The 16,890-nt window shown below is 47.0% G+C and overlaps 1 protein-coding gene across 4 annotated transcripts in view; it reads right to left on the bottom strand.

Moving 5' to 3' along the window:
• Positions 1 to 16,890, bottom strand: part of FBXW7 (F-box and WD repeat domain containing 7) — a 211,932-nt gene that overhangs the window by 20,002 nt on the left and 175,040 nt on the right. For 2 of the 4 annotated variants that reach the window (XM_077279331.1, XM_077279332.1), the window contains 2 exons: positions 8,521 to 8,603; positions 5,746 to 5,887 (listed from right to left, as the gene is read on the bottom strand). In XM_077279331.1, the coding sequence (XP_077135446.1) occupies positions 5,746 to 5,887; positions 8,521 to 8,603 (225 nt within the window). Of the gene's footprint in view, positions 1 to 5,745; positions 5,888 to 8,520; positions 8,604 to 9,869; positions 10,029 to 10,113; positions 10,471 to 16,890 lie in introns of those variants that run through there. The other 2 variants (XM_077279333.1, XM_077279335.1) reach the window with 2 other exon arrangements.

Below are 16,890 nucleotides of genomic sequence, written 5' to 3' on the forward strand. Positions count from 1 at the left end.
TCACACCTATCCAGCACCAGATGATCAGTCAGAGTGGAATAGCACAGTTCTGTCAACTATATAGTGGCCGCTGTGGGGTACTGCATATCCTCTCCCATTCGTTCGCATAGGGGTGAATGTGCAGTATTTGGAAGTGTCACTATACAGCTGACAGCGCTGTGCTGTTCCCCTTTGCAACTGATCACATCTGGCCCCTGAGCGTATCATCCCCAGCGATCTGATATTGCCAACATACTCATCAATATAAAAGCAGTCCACAACCCCTTTAATGTGGAACAGCAGCCAAATACAACATGACGTTCAGTAGCGTGAACTTAAACCCCCATCACTTTTTTCTTAAGTCTTAAGGTGATCTGGGGATGCTTCAGTAAGGCTGGAATTGGGTAGGTTGTTCTTTGCAAAGGTCATATGAATCAAGCAGCATACAAGGTTATCCTGGAAAAACAGTTGATTCCTTCTGCTCAGGCCATGTTCCCCATCTCCGAGGACTTTTTTTTTTCCAGCAGGACAATGCACCATGCCACACAGCTAGGTCAATCAAGGTGTGGATGAAGGACCACCACATCAAATCACAGTCATGGCCAGCCCAATCTCCAGACCTGAACCCCATTGAAAACCTCTGGAATGTAATCAAGAGGAAGATGGATAGTCACAAGCCATCAAATAAAGAAGAACTGCTTACATTTTTGTACCAGGAGTGGCATACGGTCACCCAAAAGCAGTGTGAAAGACTGGTGGAAAGCATGTCAAGACGCATGAAAGCTGGGATTAAAAATCATGGTTATTCCACAAAATATTCATTTCTGAACTCTTGTTTCTAAATGATTATGAACTTTTTTTTTTTGCATTATTTGAGATCTGCAAGAAATGCATTTTTTTGTTATTTTGACCATTTCTCATTTTCAAAAAATGAATACAAAATTTATTGCTTGGATCTTCAGAGACAAGTTGTCAGTCGTTTATAGAATAAAAGAACAATTTACATTTTACTCAAAAATATACCTATAAAGAGAAAAATCTGACAAACTGGCAAAAATTAAGAGACCACTGTAAAATGTTCAGAGTCATATGTCTGGGGCATATATTTTTGGAGACAATTGTTAGTGCTTGCTGAATGTACTGTAGTGGGCTATGTAAAATGAACAGAACCTAACAGAGAAAAAACTGCAACATGAACAATTAAATGTGATACAAAACACAGTAATCGAAAGGTAAACTATCTGGCCACATAATAGAAAGGGCCTAAAGCAGCTCTGTAAGGATGGGCTCCAGTCTCTGCACAGCAAATAGACTACAACAATAAAAACTGAATATATTCCTCATTTGCACAGAGCTAGGGTCTCCAGGGGGTTCAATACTATGCTATGCCAACACAGACACAAGAGAGACTAAACAAGAGAACATGGGTAGAGGAGCTATTTTAGGTGGAGAGTTGTTATTTATTGTAGACCAAACCCTTAGGGTACTGTCACACTAAACGATTTACCAACGATCACGACCAGCGATACGACCTGGCCGTGATCGTTGGTAAGTGGTTGTGTGGTCGCTGGGGAGCTGTCACACAGACAGCTCTCCAGCGACCAACGATGCCGAAGTCCCCGGGTAACCAGGGTAAACATCGGGTTACTAAGCGCAGGGCCGCGCTTAGTAACCCGATGTTTACCGTGGTTACCAGCGTAAACGTAAAAAAAAAAAAAAAACAGTACATACTCACATTCCGGTGTCTGTCCCCCGGCGTTCTGCTTCTCTCCACTGTGTCTGTGCCAGCCAGAAAGCACAGCGGTGACGTCACCGCTGTGCTCGCTTTCCGGCCGGCGCTCACAGTGCAGAGAAGCAGAACGCCGGGGGACAGACACCGGAATGTAAGCATGTACTGTTTGTTTTTTTTTACTTTTACGCTGGTAACCACGGTAAACATAGGGTTACTAAGCGCGGCCCTGCGCTTAGTAACCCGATGTTTACCCTGGTTACAAGCGAACGCATCGCTGGATCGCTGTCACACACAACGATCCAGCGATGACAGCGGGAGATCCAGCGACGAAAGAAAGTTCCAAACGATCTGCTATGACGTACGATTCTCAGCAGGATCCCTGATCGCTGCTGCGTGTCAGACACAGCGATATCGCATGGATATCGCTGGAACGTCACAGATCGTACCGTCGTAGCGATCAAAGTGCCAATGTGTGACAGTACCCTAAGGGCAAGTTCACACACTATGGATTAAATACACATGTACAGTTTTCAATTATGAAGCAACAAATATATTGGCGTTAATTGCAAAAATATGCTAAAAACCCAAAATTTGACTGTAAGATTGAAAATGCACAAAAAAAAATAAAAAATACAAAATCCACAACCCAACAGGAGTGGTTTATATTTTGTTGGTTTGACCACAGATTTGTGATTCAAAATCAGCAACGCAAATACGTATGACCTTGGCCTTATAGTATACCAGTCATTTTGTAATGAGGGGGCACGGGACAGCTGTGATCAGCTCAGAGAGATGTAGGGACTTGAGATTCTTTATGAGGCTCACTTTACTCCCTTACAAGAGCAAAACAGTACCAAAGAAAACATATGTGTGGCACAGCACTTAGTTAAAGGGAACTTGTCATGTCTGATAACGCGGTTAATCTGCAGGTTAGAAAGGTAACCGGCCACTTCACTGAAAGTGCAGCTGCCGGCTTTCAGTCACACAGGCACGACTTCAGTCACCGCACTGTGAGGTACAGCTGCAGGCACGCCCTGGCACTTTACTGACAGCTGGCTCTGTACGATTTGCACTGCTGAGACGCTTGCTTACAGATACGGCTCACAGGGCGGTGACTTTAGCCGCTTTGGGCATGCCTTTATTACTTAAAGCTGACGGCTCCCAGGAGAAATAAAGTTATTTTTCGCCTGGTAGCTGCACGTTCAGCTAAGGGGCTGGGCACCTTTCTAGCAATATTAACCTGCAGGTTTAGATTATATCAGCAAGTCAATAACGTTATCCGATGTGACAGGTTCCTTTAAAGTCTTAAGGTTCCCATTAAAGGGAACCTGTCACCCCCAAAATCGAAAGTGAGCTAAGCCCACTGGCATCAGGGGCTTATCTACAGCATTCTGTATTGCTGTAGATAAGCCCCCGATGAATCCTGAAAGATGAGAAAAACAGGTTAGATCATACTCACCCAGGGGCTTATCTACAGCGGTCCGGTCCGATGGGTGTCGCGGTCCGGGGCCTCCCATCTTCTTACGATGACGTCCTCTTCTTGTCTTCACGCTGCGGCCCTGTTGAGGGCAGAGCAAAGTACTGCAGTGCGCAGGCGCCGGGAAAGGTCAGAGAGGCCCGGCGCCTCTACAGAATGCTGTAGATAAGCCCCTGATGCCGGTGGGCTTAGCTCACCTTCGATTTTGGGGGTGACCGGTTCTCTTTAAAATTAGATGGCAAGACCGGTCACTCATTCAATCTTTATAGAGCCCTTCCAACTCTTCCCCGACAGATGGTGTTGAGGAAAACAAGGATCTGGTCATTTCAACGCCGTATTCCTTTATTTTCATGCAATATAGGCCACTACGAGAAGTTTCAAGAGGCAGCTTCCTCCTCTCACTCCACTGAAAAGCCATCAAGGCTCATCCAAGTGCTTATATATATGGAGATAATGGTCTGCCAAACAAATGTTTAGCCAACCTCCATCATGTGTATGGCTAGCTTTAGCAATCGGTGAAGGTCTCTGCTACTAGACTTAAAGGTGTTTTGCATAAACACTTCATTAAATTGGGGTCCATATTTTCTCTGAAACCACGCTGCACTTCATAGAAAAAAACATACATATCAATCCGCAATCGTGAGGCCAAGCTCTGATTCATGCCTGCCCCTGATTTGGGCAACATGAACAGACTGACAGGTTCATTTTGGTTCATTTTAATGATATAGTGGTGGGGACCGTTAAGCAATGTATCTAAAAAATACCCCAAAAAGTGGATCAAACTAACTACATTAGGACGACAAAACTCTACATATTTGTGATCTATGCTTATAGACATCTCTTCAGAACGCTCCCATGTCACACGAAGACCTAGTCCCAAGCTGGAACATATTTACTTCATACAGAAACCCTGCACCCCGCTAAGTGGTATTCGCAGTTGATTTGCCCTGTCAGAAGACATTATACAATGCCACCTCTCCAGCTTTAGTTGGACTGTGACAGCGTGGAGATATGTTGGACTCGATGATCATCAGAACAATAGATCTGTTTTTGGTTACTGTATTTTTCATGGGAACGGTGCCCCAGTTTGGACATGAATGCCTCTCTAATCCGCACATGTAGTGGCTGATTATCTGCTGTAATGTACATTTGCATACCAGGGTTCCACCAAATGACCTGAATGATTGGGAACCAGCAATTACAGCTTGAGGGTGCGGGGCGTGGAGGAGAAAGATAAGAGGGGCCTTTCTCATGCAGAGTAACTGTTAGGGACAAGTCATGCAAATAAAAACAGTAGTATTTTGGTGGAGGGTGCTAAGCGACAGACCTCAGGCTTCCTCCAGGACAGAATGGAGGAACACCTGGCATGGAGCCCAGATGCCTTGGATAATTACCTGCACATCCCAGCTTTCACATGTTGGGGCTTGATAAGCTACTAAACCATTCATCTCCATCATAGCTTCACATTTGCTTTTCCAATCATGAAAGGCTCTTATTTTCCCAGGGGGGAAACAATTATCATAGATAAAAGAAGCCATCCTTAATTGTAACATGAGTGGAACCTCCTGAATGACGTGGTTCACCTAGTTCTCAGCACTCATGCCTTCAAGCTGTAGATGTTCAGCACTGATGTCCTAGGACAGGTCAGGACAGTCCTCCATTTGATGCTCTTGCTCACCAAATGTTTTACAGCTCTTATTCCCATGATTACAGCCCTGATGAAAGGTCTACAGACCGCTGCTTCAAGCTGTTCATCTCACATAAGCTGGAACTGTTGGCTTCACATTCTGTATTCTTACAATAACCCAACACAACGGAGCAGACTTTCATTGCAGAACTAGTACAGCAGGATCTAAAAAACTTCTCTGTTGTGTCAAATATTATCCCTGTAGTAAGCAATTTTGTGGTGACCTGAATGTATACTGTCAAAAGTACAGAGATGTTTGCTCTCATTCAGTTTACAAAAGGAGTACTGCCTGGCTGGCTCAAATTATGGACATAGGAACTAATGAGGCAGAAAACCAAGGGAACTTGCAGAAGGAACAATCAGTTCATTTAACCCCCTCACAGGCTCAGTGCACCAATCCAAAAAGCCAACTCTCTCTGCAAATCTAAGAATTCTTGTGCCATATTCAATTAAACAAACACATCTCATCACCTACTGTGACAGGGGCCTACAGATCCTATTTTATACATACAGGGAATTGTCAACTAATATCAACCGCAGAGCAAAATTCTAAAATATAATGTTAACTCTTTATTCAATTACATCTGACCAGAATGTATTTTCTATGAATGTATTGGATAAAATCTGAATGTGAAAATATGTATAAACATAAAACCACCATGTTCTGGTCAGAAATACAGTGGTGAGCATCTGAATTCAAGCGTTAGTACCAAAACACAAGTTATCTGCTGTTCATAAAATAAAAAAAATAGCTTGTTGATCACTGTGGTCTGACCACTCAGATCCCCAGCAATCTGTAGATTGGGGCTCTAGAACGTTATGTTGGGAATAACCTTTTGGAAAAAAAAACACACGCACGCAAAAGCATACCTGGAACATTTTCAGCCATTCTTGAAGGCCTGAGGGTGGCTGCACGGATGTAATCCGACGTCGTTGCTGACCTTGGCCATTTGCTGCCCGTAGATCACCAAATGTTGTAGGTGTTGCTGAACATGGCACAAGACCTGTTGTACTGTAGAAAAAGTAATACGTGAGAAGCAGAGTAAAAGTTGTGTTTCAAAATATGACATTACCAGAAATCTTCAATCCCTGACCCTAAAGATAGTGCCGGTATTTTGGAACTTTATGATCATGATGGATTCTCTAATGCACTAAGTAAGGCTTTGTGACAAGTAGGAAATCTCCCATTTTGGTGCACAACAACTCCACTAAAGACGTGCTCATGGGAACATACAAATTATGTATTTGTACATAGTATTTTATTGTCTGGTTTTATCACTTTAATGATGTACATTAACTGGCCATAGCATGAAAGGATGACTTGATAGAGAGGCAGTTCGGGCTGTCACTCAAAGTCGGGGGCGCGGGGCGAGGATGTCACGCTAGTCAAGCATATAATCAATTTCTCAGGCACGTTCATTTATAGCCAACATTCCCACTGGGCATGTACTCTACCCCGTACTAATCTAACACTCTGCCCTTCACAGATTGTCATCTTGTGTCGTCTCCTGCTGCAGGCTCTTAATGGGTTAATGGCAGAGCCAATTCAGATAATGACTTTGGTTTATTTCTGTGAGCTGTTGGGTGATTGATTTCACATAGAGAAATGAAGGGTGTAGACGTCACGTTTACACATGGCAGGTTTTTATATCTCACAGATGATGGATATCAGGATTCCCCTTGAATGTCTTCAAGTCTTATGAAGTCTCCGTGGTCGTTCCACTTTCCAGTGCTTAACACTGGTGGGGGCTCTTAAAAGCAGGGAATCCCTTCTGACATTTCTTATGCAAGACTTTTATTACAGTAAAAGCTTTTGTGTCTTGCCACCTTTCACAGAAGAGGAATACTCTTGGGTCTACTAAGATTTCTATGAAAGACTTCTGGTTGTAATGGCAGTGTGAAAGCGTTAATGAATTACGCTAAACTGATTGCTCCTCTGGGGGTATCAAGTGGTCACATTCTTGCAAGCCCAGAAATAAAGCAGCGTGCAGAAATTATGTAATGTTTCATTTGGAAAACAAGTAGTAAAGGGACAAATGTACATTTGAGAATTGACATCAAGACAAGTCAGGGGAAACTACAAGAGCAATGGTGGAAAGAAATCTAAGAGAATGTGTATATCCAGCCCTGCTTACAGACCGCCAATGGCATTCTGACGGTTAAATGAACCATGTCTGTGATTGTATTATAACTTGCCACTGCAGGGAACCATGAGGTCATGTAAATCTCAGAGTGAAGAGATTAACCATGACTGGAGAGGAGGACTGTGTGAAGTGCCAGTGACAGTAGGAAGCAGGCAGGGCAAAATGCATCAAAGACTAGCTAGTCTCCATCATACAGTGCTGGCTGCTCCTGCAGCTTCTTAAAAATATATTATAGATAGAGCTGAAGAAAGCCTCACAGACTCCTTCTTAGAACACATGGGAAGTCGTACCAGGCCCAGAGGTCTACTAAGCAGAGACTGAAGTTTCACTAGACCCTCAGGCCCAACAGAATCCAAGGTGAACTGAAGTGGCATGGGAAAGCTTCAACGTAACCTCAGGCTCATTCTTAAGTTATCTGAAGACCTTAGCTCAGTGTCCTCCAACTCCAGTCCTCAAAAGCCACCAACAGATCATGTTTTCAGGATTTCTGTAGTATTGAACAAGTGATGGAATTATCTTCTGGGCGATACTAAGGAAATCCGAAAACATAATCTGTTGGTGGCTCTTGAGGACTGGAGTTAAGGAACACTGCGCCTAGTGCAAAGTCATTGGTAAAGCAGCTGCTTCAGAACCTGGTAACTGTTACTAGGATATAATTGGCATCTTAAATGGCAAAAGCTAAATTATAACCTGAGGTTGACTGTTGGGGCACATGGATCTCAACACAATGTGGAAATTGATAGGATATAGGAGAAGCCTTATGAGAGCAGGAGGTTCATTAGTAATATGTGGATGGAACCCGAACAGAACTTAGGCCACAATTTGGTATAGGTATTTGTAATCCAAGCCCAGGAGAGTAACCTATAGAGAAAAGATGGAATGGAAAGATTGGGACCTCTTGCATCATTTGGAGCCACTCCTGGTTTTGGCTTACAAGTAATGATAGTGTCCTTTTTAATCAGAACATGGGTGATATGGTAGGAGATGAGGGGGAACTCGCTTCATTATCAGATATTTGCTACACAATATCTGATAATGACGTAATGCATCCTTCTTTACTAACATTTTTAGGATATACACTACAGGGACTCCTATAAAAGGCACATAAAAATGTTCTAACTGCTCTAATTTAAAGCATCTCACTTATTGATTGATATAACAAGCCCAGTTAAAATTTTAATATTGGACTGAACGTGGATTTAAAAACAAAAAAAAATCTAAATAATTTCTTCCTCTTGAAATATGAGCCCCCGATACTGCAGAATAGGAAACTGTTCTTTGTGATTTCCCTCCACCATGATAATGGTTTTGCTTCAATCTCCCAAACTTGGATTTTCCACACAGCCACCAATTAATCTGCTGTTATTCACGACCGGAGACTACCCTCTGGAGTAGTAATGAAAGCAAAGCTGTGTCCAAATTAAAGAGGCAGCTCAGCAGCTGGTGAGACAGGATGTTCACTCCAGTCATGACCAAAGCGACTATTATTGCAATGAATTACCTTGTGTACTCCGAGCCTTTGCAGGGTTTCTTTCCCAAAGAGAAAGAACGGACCTCGGATCCATGGTCCAACTTTCTCTTCATCTGAAATTAAAAAAAAAAAAAAAAAAAAAAAAAAGACTAAATGTATAAAACTGTGCAGCAGTGGAAACAATGTATCAAAGTCTCGTGTAACAAATGAGGTGTCAAACAAGGAAATGGAAAACAAAATGCAAATTCACTCAGGAAGATTTATAGGAATCTCAATATTTATATGGAAACTAATTACAACCCCCCAATAGCCAAACATGTAAAAGAGTAATAATACCCGCAGATGGCGACATGGGAAAAAGGTCCCAAATACAATCCTATACACCACACATTATTCTGCCAGGAGGCGTCCTTAGGATGATGTTAGTAGAAGCAGCGACACACGTCCCTCTACCGACTACTGTAGTAACAAGCAGCCACGAGAAGTGAACCTGTTGCGTTTTCTCACCAAGATGAGAGTCTAGGAGCCCTATAATTTATGGCAGGTGTCGCTGGGCCCTATAAACATACTTCATTACATAGAGACATACAAAAGGGCGGGCGAGGAAACGACCACACTTCCAAGTGATTTAGGATTTGCATATCAATTCAGTTTGCATGAAACAAAAAAATACAATCCCGGGCTGCCCGCCATTTCCAGGAATGTGACCTGCCATAATGAGCCGCTGTGAGGACTCCTGTTTAGCCGTGCTCTGCCAACATGTGGTTCTCCTTCTACAATGCAGGAGCCGCAGCCTTCATGGCAATTTACAAATCAGCGAGTTACTTCTGGCTCATCTATCTGAGTGGGATAAATCGAGCGCCACGCAAGGTCTCCAATGTAATTAATGCTGCAAGTCATTAAAATATAGATTTGTTCTGGGCAACTCCAGGGACCTACAATCCTACAGGATCACAAAAACACGGCTCAGATCTCTAATGAGGAGGGCAAGCACACAATCTACACGATCCACCTGCACAGACGGCCACCATGGCGAGGAGCCATAGGGAATCCACAGCGGCAAGGGCAAAACGTCCAGCACGCCAAGTGTCAGGGTGGCGACTGGCGCATGATGGGCCCAGACAGGGCATCTACCAGACAAAGGACGGGGAAGCGGGAATTTACAACGCCATAAAGCCAACTGTCCGGTAAAGTTGCGGCTCCGCGGCTAGCATAGGACAGGATTAATATTCAGCACCATGCTCTGCTGCTGCCGGATAACCTTGTCTGCCCAAACTTCTCCAGTCCCGGATCACACACATCCTACAGCCAGAGGCACTGCCCAGGTGGCGAGCAGAGGGCACACCATGCACACAGCATAACCTTGGCACGGCTCTTACCAGGCTGGTGGGCAGGTAGCTGGAGAAGCGCTCCCATCCTGGAAGTTTACAGTACTGTAACGCCGCAGAGGGCATGGTCAGCAGCTCCGAGCCGGGAGGCGGATGCAGATGAAGGTGGCAGACGGTGGCCGGGCGCTCCTATGCCAGTGAGTGTGCCATCTGCAGAGGCAGGAGGGGAGGATGCTGTCTAATCACCTTCCTCTGCATCCCCTGCCGCTCCCGGCCGGCACCCAGCACTACTTACTTTGTAAAAGATCATTTTTAAAGTGCCGTAGAAGCCCATGGTTCCGGCTGGCGGGGCTGCGTGTCCGCACTAGATCCCGAGTGGCCTGACGGCTGCAGGAGAGCAGAGCCCGGATCCCGGAGCGTGTGTGAGCGCAGTGTGTGCTGTGGACATGCTCGGACACGTCAGGAGAGGCGGCGGCGGCTCCGCGCAGCGCACAGCCTGTATCCCCGCTGACAGCAACTCCAGAGACTCAACACGGGAGGAGCGGACCACGGCGGGCACACAGGGGGAGCCGCCCACACGCACTCATTTCTACCCGCGTCACGGAGGAGACTCCGCGCTACGCCTCCCCTGTGCGCAGAGCTACGATGGTACAGTCCAGGCTGTCGCTGCACAGCCCACACATCAATTATACGGAGAATCACGGAGCCTGTCAGCAGCAGCATAGCGCAGGGAGGGAGGGACCGCTGCACCTTCCCCCTGCCCCGGGCGATCCCCCGCCACATCCCACAGTGACTGACAGCAGCCACCAGGCTAGGGAGCAGGGGGCTCGTCTACCAGCAGGGGGCCAGCCCTTCACTGCAGGCTGTGTAGCCACAGGTAGCACGTGTGTGTCCAGGGGCTGGTCCACACTGCGGGGGCCATGCTGGCGGTGTGCAAGTCACTGACTAATGTGGGCACAAATGCTGGAGTATGAAGGGCAAGAAATGGAGGGCTGCAGTAGCCAAGGCACTGTGGTCGGGGGCTGCGCCAGTTAGCGTGCCAAGGGGTAGATGGCTGCGCCAGTTAGCGTGCCAAAGGGTAGGGGGCAACGCCAGTTAGCGTGCCAAAGGGTAGGGGGCAACGCCAGTTAGCGTGCCAAAGGGTAGGGGGCTGCGCCACTTAGCGTGCCAAAGGGTAGGGGGCAACGCCAGTTAGCGTGCCAAAGGGTAGGGGGCTGCGTCAGTTAGCGTGCCAAAGGGTAGGGGGCTGCGCCAGTTAGCGTGCCAAAGGGTAGGGGGCAACGCCAGTTAGCGTGCCAAAGGGTAGGGGGCAACGCCAGTTAGCGTGCCAAAGGGTAGGGGGCAACGCCAGTTAGCGTGCCAAAGGGTAGGGGGCAACGCCAGTTAGCGTGCCAAAGGGTAGGGGGCTGCGCCAGTTAGCGTGCCAAAGGGTAGGGGGCAACGCCAGTTAGCGTGCCAAAGGGTAGGGGGCTGCGCCAGTTAGCGTGCCAAAGGGTAGGGGGCAACGCCAGTTAGCGTGCCAAAGGGTAGGGGGCTGCGTCAGTTAGCGTGCCAAAGGGTAGGGGGCTGCGCCAGTTAGCGTGCCAAAGGGTAGGGGGCAACGCCAGTTAGCGTGCCAAAGGGTAGGGGGCTGCGTCAGTTAGCGTGCCAAAGGTTAGGGGGCTGCGTTAGCGTGCCAAAGGGTAGGGGGCTGCGCCAGTTAGCGTGCCAAAGGGTAGGGGGCTGCGTCAGTTAGCGTGCCAAAGGGTAGGGGGCTGCGCCAGTTAGCGTGCCAAAGGGTAGGGGGCTGCGCCAGTTAGCGTGCCAAAGGGTAGGGGGCTGCGCCAGTTAGCATGCCAAAGGGTAGGGGGTTGCGCCAGTTAGTGTGCCAAAGGGTAGATGGCTGCGTCAGTTAGCGTGCCAAAGGGTAGGGGGCTGCGTCAGTTAGTGTGCCAAAGGGTAGGGGGCTGCGTCAGTGTGCCAAAGGGTAGGGGGCTGCGCCAGTTAGCGTGCCAAAGGGTAGGGGGCTGCGCCAGTTAGCGTGCCAAAGGGTAGGGGGTTGCGCCAGTTAGCGTGCCAAAGGGTTGGTGGCTGCGTCAGTTAGCGTGCCAAAGAATAGGGGGCTGCGCCAGATAGCGTGCCAAAGGGTAGGTGGCTGCGTCAGCGTGCCAAAGGGTTGGTGGCTGCGTCAGCGTGCCAAAGGGTTGGTGGCTGCGTCAGCGTGCCAAAGGATAGGGGGCTGTGTCAGCGTGCCAAAGGGTAGGTGGCTGCGTCAGTTAGCGTGCCAAACGATAGGGGGCTACACCAGTTAGCGTGCCAAAGGGTAGGTGGCTGCGCCAGTTAGCGTGCCAAAGGGTAGGGGGCTGCATCAGTTAGCGTAACAAAGGGTAGGGGGCTGCGCCAGTTAGCATGCCAAAGGGTAGGGGGCTGCGCCAGATAGCGTGCCAAAGGGTAGATGGCTGCGTCAGTTAGCGTGCCAAAGGGTTGGTGGCTGCGTCAGCGTGCCAAAGGATAGGGGGCTGCGCCAGTTAGCGTGCCAAAGGATAGGGGGCTGCGCCAGTTAGCGTGCCAAAGGGTAGGTGGCTGTGTCAGTTAGCGTGCCACAGGGTAGGGGGCTGCGCCAGTTAGCGTGCCAAAGGGTAGGGGGCTGCGCCAGTTAGCGTGCCAAAGGGAGAAGTCTGTACTGGTTTGCAAGCCACAGGTAGGGGTTAAATTAGTCAGCGTGCCACGGCTCGGGGGCTGCACTGGTTAGCACACCACATTGGAGAGGGTTGCTGGGTACCGCACCATAGGGAGGCATCGGCAGGCAGCATGTATCAGACCCTGGCTGCACAATTTCAGCCAGGTTTCAGAGAAAAACCTAGTTTAATAGCCACTGAGGACTTAGCCACATGGGAGAGGAGTGAGACAGGTGGGTGCCAGGTGGCTTCTCTGTCCGCTGCCCTGGAGTGACAGGTCTCTCCCCTGCTGTTGTCATGTTTCCCTTAAGGAAAATCTGTCACCAGGCGTTTGCTACCCTAGCGGAGAGCACAATAATGAAAGGGCAGAGTATAACCTCATCACAGCACTGATTGGCAGCTATGTACCTTGTGGATAGGCAGAAAGCTGCCAATCAGTGGTGGAGGCGGGGTTATAAAGAAATCATGACTGGAAGACTATATGGCAGCAGCTTTACTAGTCCTCTAGTGATAACCTACTGATAAGACAGTGATTAAATGAAAAGTATACTAAGCAGCCCAGTAAGTGACATCACTGGAATCAGGGTCTCTGTCTCTACCCATGCTACTCTCAGATTTTTTTCTTCGTGTATACCTGGCGTCCTCGAGACGGTATTTTGCTTTTTATATATTGTCACATGTGACCTAATAAAAGTATTGATTTTATACATATATATTTTTTTGTGGGATCTCTTCTTTGTCCCTGGAATGAACTAGATGGGATTTGGTTGTATATCTCAGATTAAGTGACAAAAACCTGATAACAGATTGCCTTATAAAAATAACTCTAAGAAATGAATGAGAAGAAGAAATGTGACTTAATTGTCCACAGTTTTCATTCTGTATGATTATTTCTGCTAGTAGCTGGGGGATCAGAAAAAGGACAATCCTGGTTAGATAACGCCACAAAGACTAAGGTCTTTTTTTCTGCATCCATGGCGTCCTCTTCACTACACAGATGGTCTATCACTGTCCTACACCATAGGACAGAGACATTACTGTGCACTGCTGGCTTTACCAGTTACACTTCACAAGATGTGGTTCTTCTTGTTCCTGCGATTCCTAGCAAAATTCTTCACATGAAACAATCTCAAAAGCAGATTGTGCCACCATATGTGGTCTGTAGACCACCCAGACTGTAAATACAGTTAGGTCCATATATATTTGGACAGAGACATTTTTCTAATTTTGGTTCTAACGCATCGGGTATTCTAGAATATGTATGCGTAGTACATTGCGCAGCCCACGTAGTACGTTGCGCAGCCACGCAGTACATTGCTCAGCCCACGTAGTACATTGCGCAGCCCACGTAGTACATTGCGCAGCCCACGCAGTACATTGCGCAGCCCACGCAGTACATTGCGCAGCCCACGCAGTACATTGCGCAGCCCACGTAGTACATTGCGCAGCCCACGCAGTACATTGCGCAGCCCACGCAGTACATTGCGCAGCTCACGCAGTACATTGCATGTCCAGGTAGTATATTGCCCAGTCACGTAGTATAATGCTTCATGCAGTTATGGCCCCATAGATGCCCCATATAATGCTCCATGCAGTTCTTTATGGCCCCATAGATGCCCCATATATTGCTCCATGCAGTTATGGCCCCATAGATGCTCCATATATTGCTCCATGCAGTTATGGCCCCATAGATGCTCTATATAATGCTCCATGCAGTTATGGCCCCATAGATGGCCCATATAATGCTCCATGCAGTTCTTTATGGCCCCATAGATGCCCCATATATTGCTCCATGCAGTTATGGCCCCATAGATGCTCCATGCAGTTATGGCCCCATAGATGCCCCATATAATGCTCCATGCAGTTATGGCCCCATAGATGCCCCATATAATGCTCCATGCAGTTCTTTATGGCCCCATAGATGCCCCATATAATGCCCCATATACACTGTGTTCAAAATTATTATGCAAATTGGATTTAAGTGTCTTAAAGATTTAATTGTTTTCTTTTTCAAATAAACTTGTGGATGGTATTGTGTCTCAGGGCTCAATGAATCACTGAAATCAATCTTAAACACGTGATAATTAGTTTTCCAGGTGATTCTAATTAAAGGAAAACAACTCAAAAATGATGTTCCACATTATTATGCAGGTCACAGGTTTCAAGCAATATGGGAAATAAAAAGGATCTCTCTGCTGCTGAAAAGCGTTAAATAGTGCAATGCCTTGGAAAGGTATGAAAAAATTAGATATTTCACGAAAACTTAAGAGTGATCATCATACTCTGATGAGATTTGTGACTGAAACAGAGCACAGACAGAGTTCATGCAAATAAAGGCATAATGAGGAAGTTTTCTGCCAGACAAATTCATTGGATTAAGAGAGCAGCTGTCAAAATACCCTTACAAAGCAGCAAACAGTTATTTGAAGCTGCTGGTGCCTCTGGAGTCCCTCGAACCTCAAGGTGTAGGATCCTTCAAAGGCTTGCTGTGGTGTATAAACCTACTATTCGGCCACTCCTAAACAGTGTTCACAAGCAGAAATGGTTGCAGTGGGCCCAGACATACATGAAGACTAATTTTCAAACAGTCTTGTTTACTGATGAGTGTCGAGCAACTCTGGACGGTCCAGATGGATGGAGTAGTGGATGGTTGGTGGATGGCCACCATGTCCCAACAAGGCTGCGACGTCAGCAAGGAGGTGGAGGAGTCATGCTTTGGGCTGGAATCATGGGGAACCAGCTGGTAGGGCCATTTAAAGGGAACCTGTTACCCCGTTTTTTGAAGATGAGCTAAAAATAGCGTTAAATAGGGGCAGAGCTGGGCGTTACATTAGTGTCTTTGTGTGCCTTTATTACCCACCTATGCTGCTGAAATACCTTTGTAAAGTCGCCGTTTTCTGCTGTCACTCACGCTGGTCTGGTCCTATGGGCGTGGTGACAGCGCTGTTTCTCCCCCAGAATCCTGCTCAACATTACGTTGGTGGCGTAGTGGTGTGCGCATGTCCAAAAGGCGAATCCACTGCCCAGGTGATGAAAAACAGCGCGATCTGCGCTATTCAGCTGTTTACCGGTGGGCGCGGCCATCTTTCCTGTGGCCGCGCGTGCGCAGATGGAGCGCTCTGCTGCCCGGGGCTTCAGGAAAATGGCCGCGGGATTCCGCGCGTGCGCAGATGGAGATCGCGGCGGCCATTTTCCTGAAGCCCCGGGCAGCAGAGCGCTCCATCTGCGCACGCGCGGCCACAGGAAAGATGGCCGCGCCCACCGGTAAACGGCTGAATAGCGCAGATCGTGCTGTTTTTCATCACCTGGGCAGTGGATTAGCCTTTTGGACATGCGCACACCACTACGCCACCAACGTAATGATGAGCAGGATTATGGGGGAGAAACAGCGCTGTCACCACGCCCATAGGACCAGACCAGCGTGAGTGACAGCAGAAAACGGCGACTTTACAAAGGTATTTCAGCAGCATAGGTGGGTAATAAAGGCACACAAAGACACTAATGTAACGCCCAGCTCTGCCCCTATTTAACGCTATTTTTAGCTCATCTTCAAATAAACGGGGTGACAGGTTCCCTTGAAGGTTCTGAAGGTGTGAAAATGACCTCAGCAAAGTAAATAGAGTTTCTGACTGACTACTTTCTTCCATGGTCTAAAAAGCAGAAACGTGCCTTCAGGAACAAAATCATCTTCATGCATGACAATGAATACCTCTGAGTAATTGGCTGCTATGGGCATAAAAGGAGATTAAACTCATGGTGTGGCCACCATCTTCCCCTGACCTCAACCCTATAGAGAACCTTTGGAGTATCATCAAACAAAAGATCTATGAGGGTGGGAGGCAGTTCACATCAAAACAGCAGCTCTGGGAGGCTATTCTGACTTCATGCAAAGAAATACAAGCAGAAACTCTCCATAAACTCACAAGTTCAATGGATGCAAGAATTGTGAAGGTGATATCAATGAAGGGCTCCTATGTTAACATGTAATTTGGCCTGTTAGGATGTTTTGGAGTTAAATAGCTTTTTTGTTCAGTGAATGTGACCTCCTAATGCTGCAAATTCCACAAATGAGCATTTTCAGTTCTTTAAAACATATCAAATGTTTAGAAATTCTACTGTGCCTAATAATTTGGAACAGGGCATTTTGAGGTTTTATTCATTTTGGAGATTATACTGTTATCATTGGGAGGTTTCTTCAATAAAATTCGATGTATAATCTAACGGGTGATGACTTTTATTAGACTGACTCATTTGCACTGACCATTTAGGAAAATCCGAGAAAAATGTCATTTGCATAATAATTTGGAACATAGTGTAATGCTCCATGCAGTTCATTATGGCCCCATAGATGCACCATATAATGCTCCATGCAGTTATGGCCCCATAGATGCCCCATATAATGCTCCATGCAGTTA

The sequence above is a fragment of the Ranitomeya variabilis genome, chromosome 1, assembly GCF_051348905.1.
Source record: "Ranitomeya variabilis isolate aRanVar5 chromosome 1, aRanVar5.hap1, whole genome shotgun sequence".
Lineage (NCBI taxonomy): Eukaryota > Metazoa > Chordata > Amphibia > Anura > Dendrobatidae > Ranitomeya > Ranitomeya variabilis.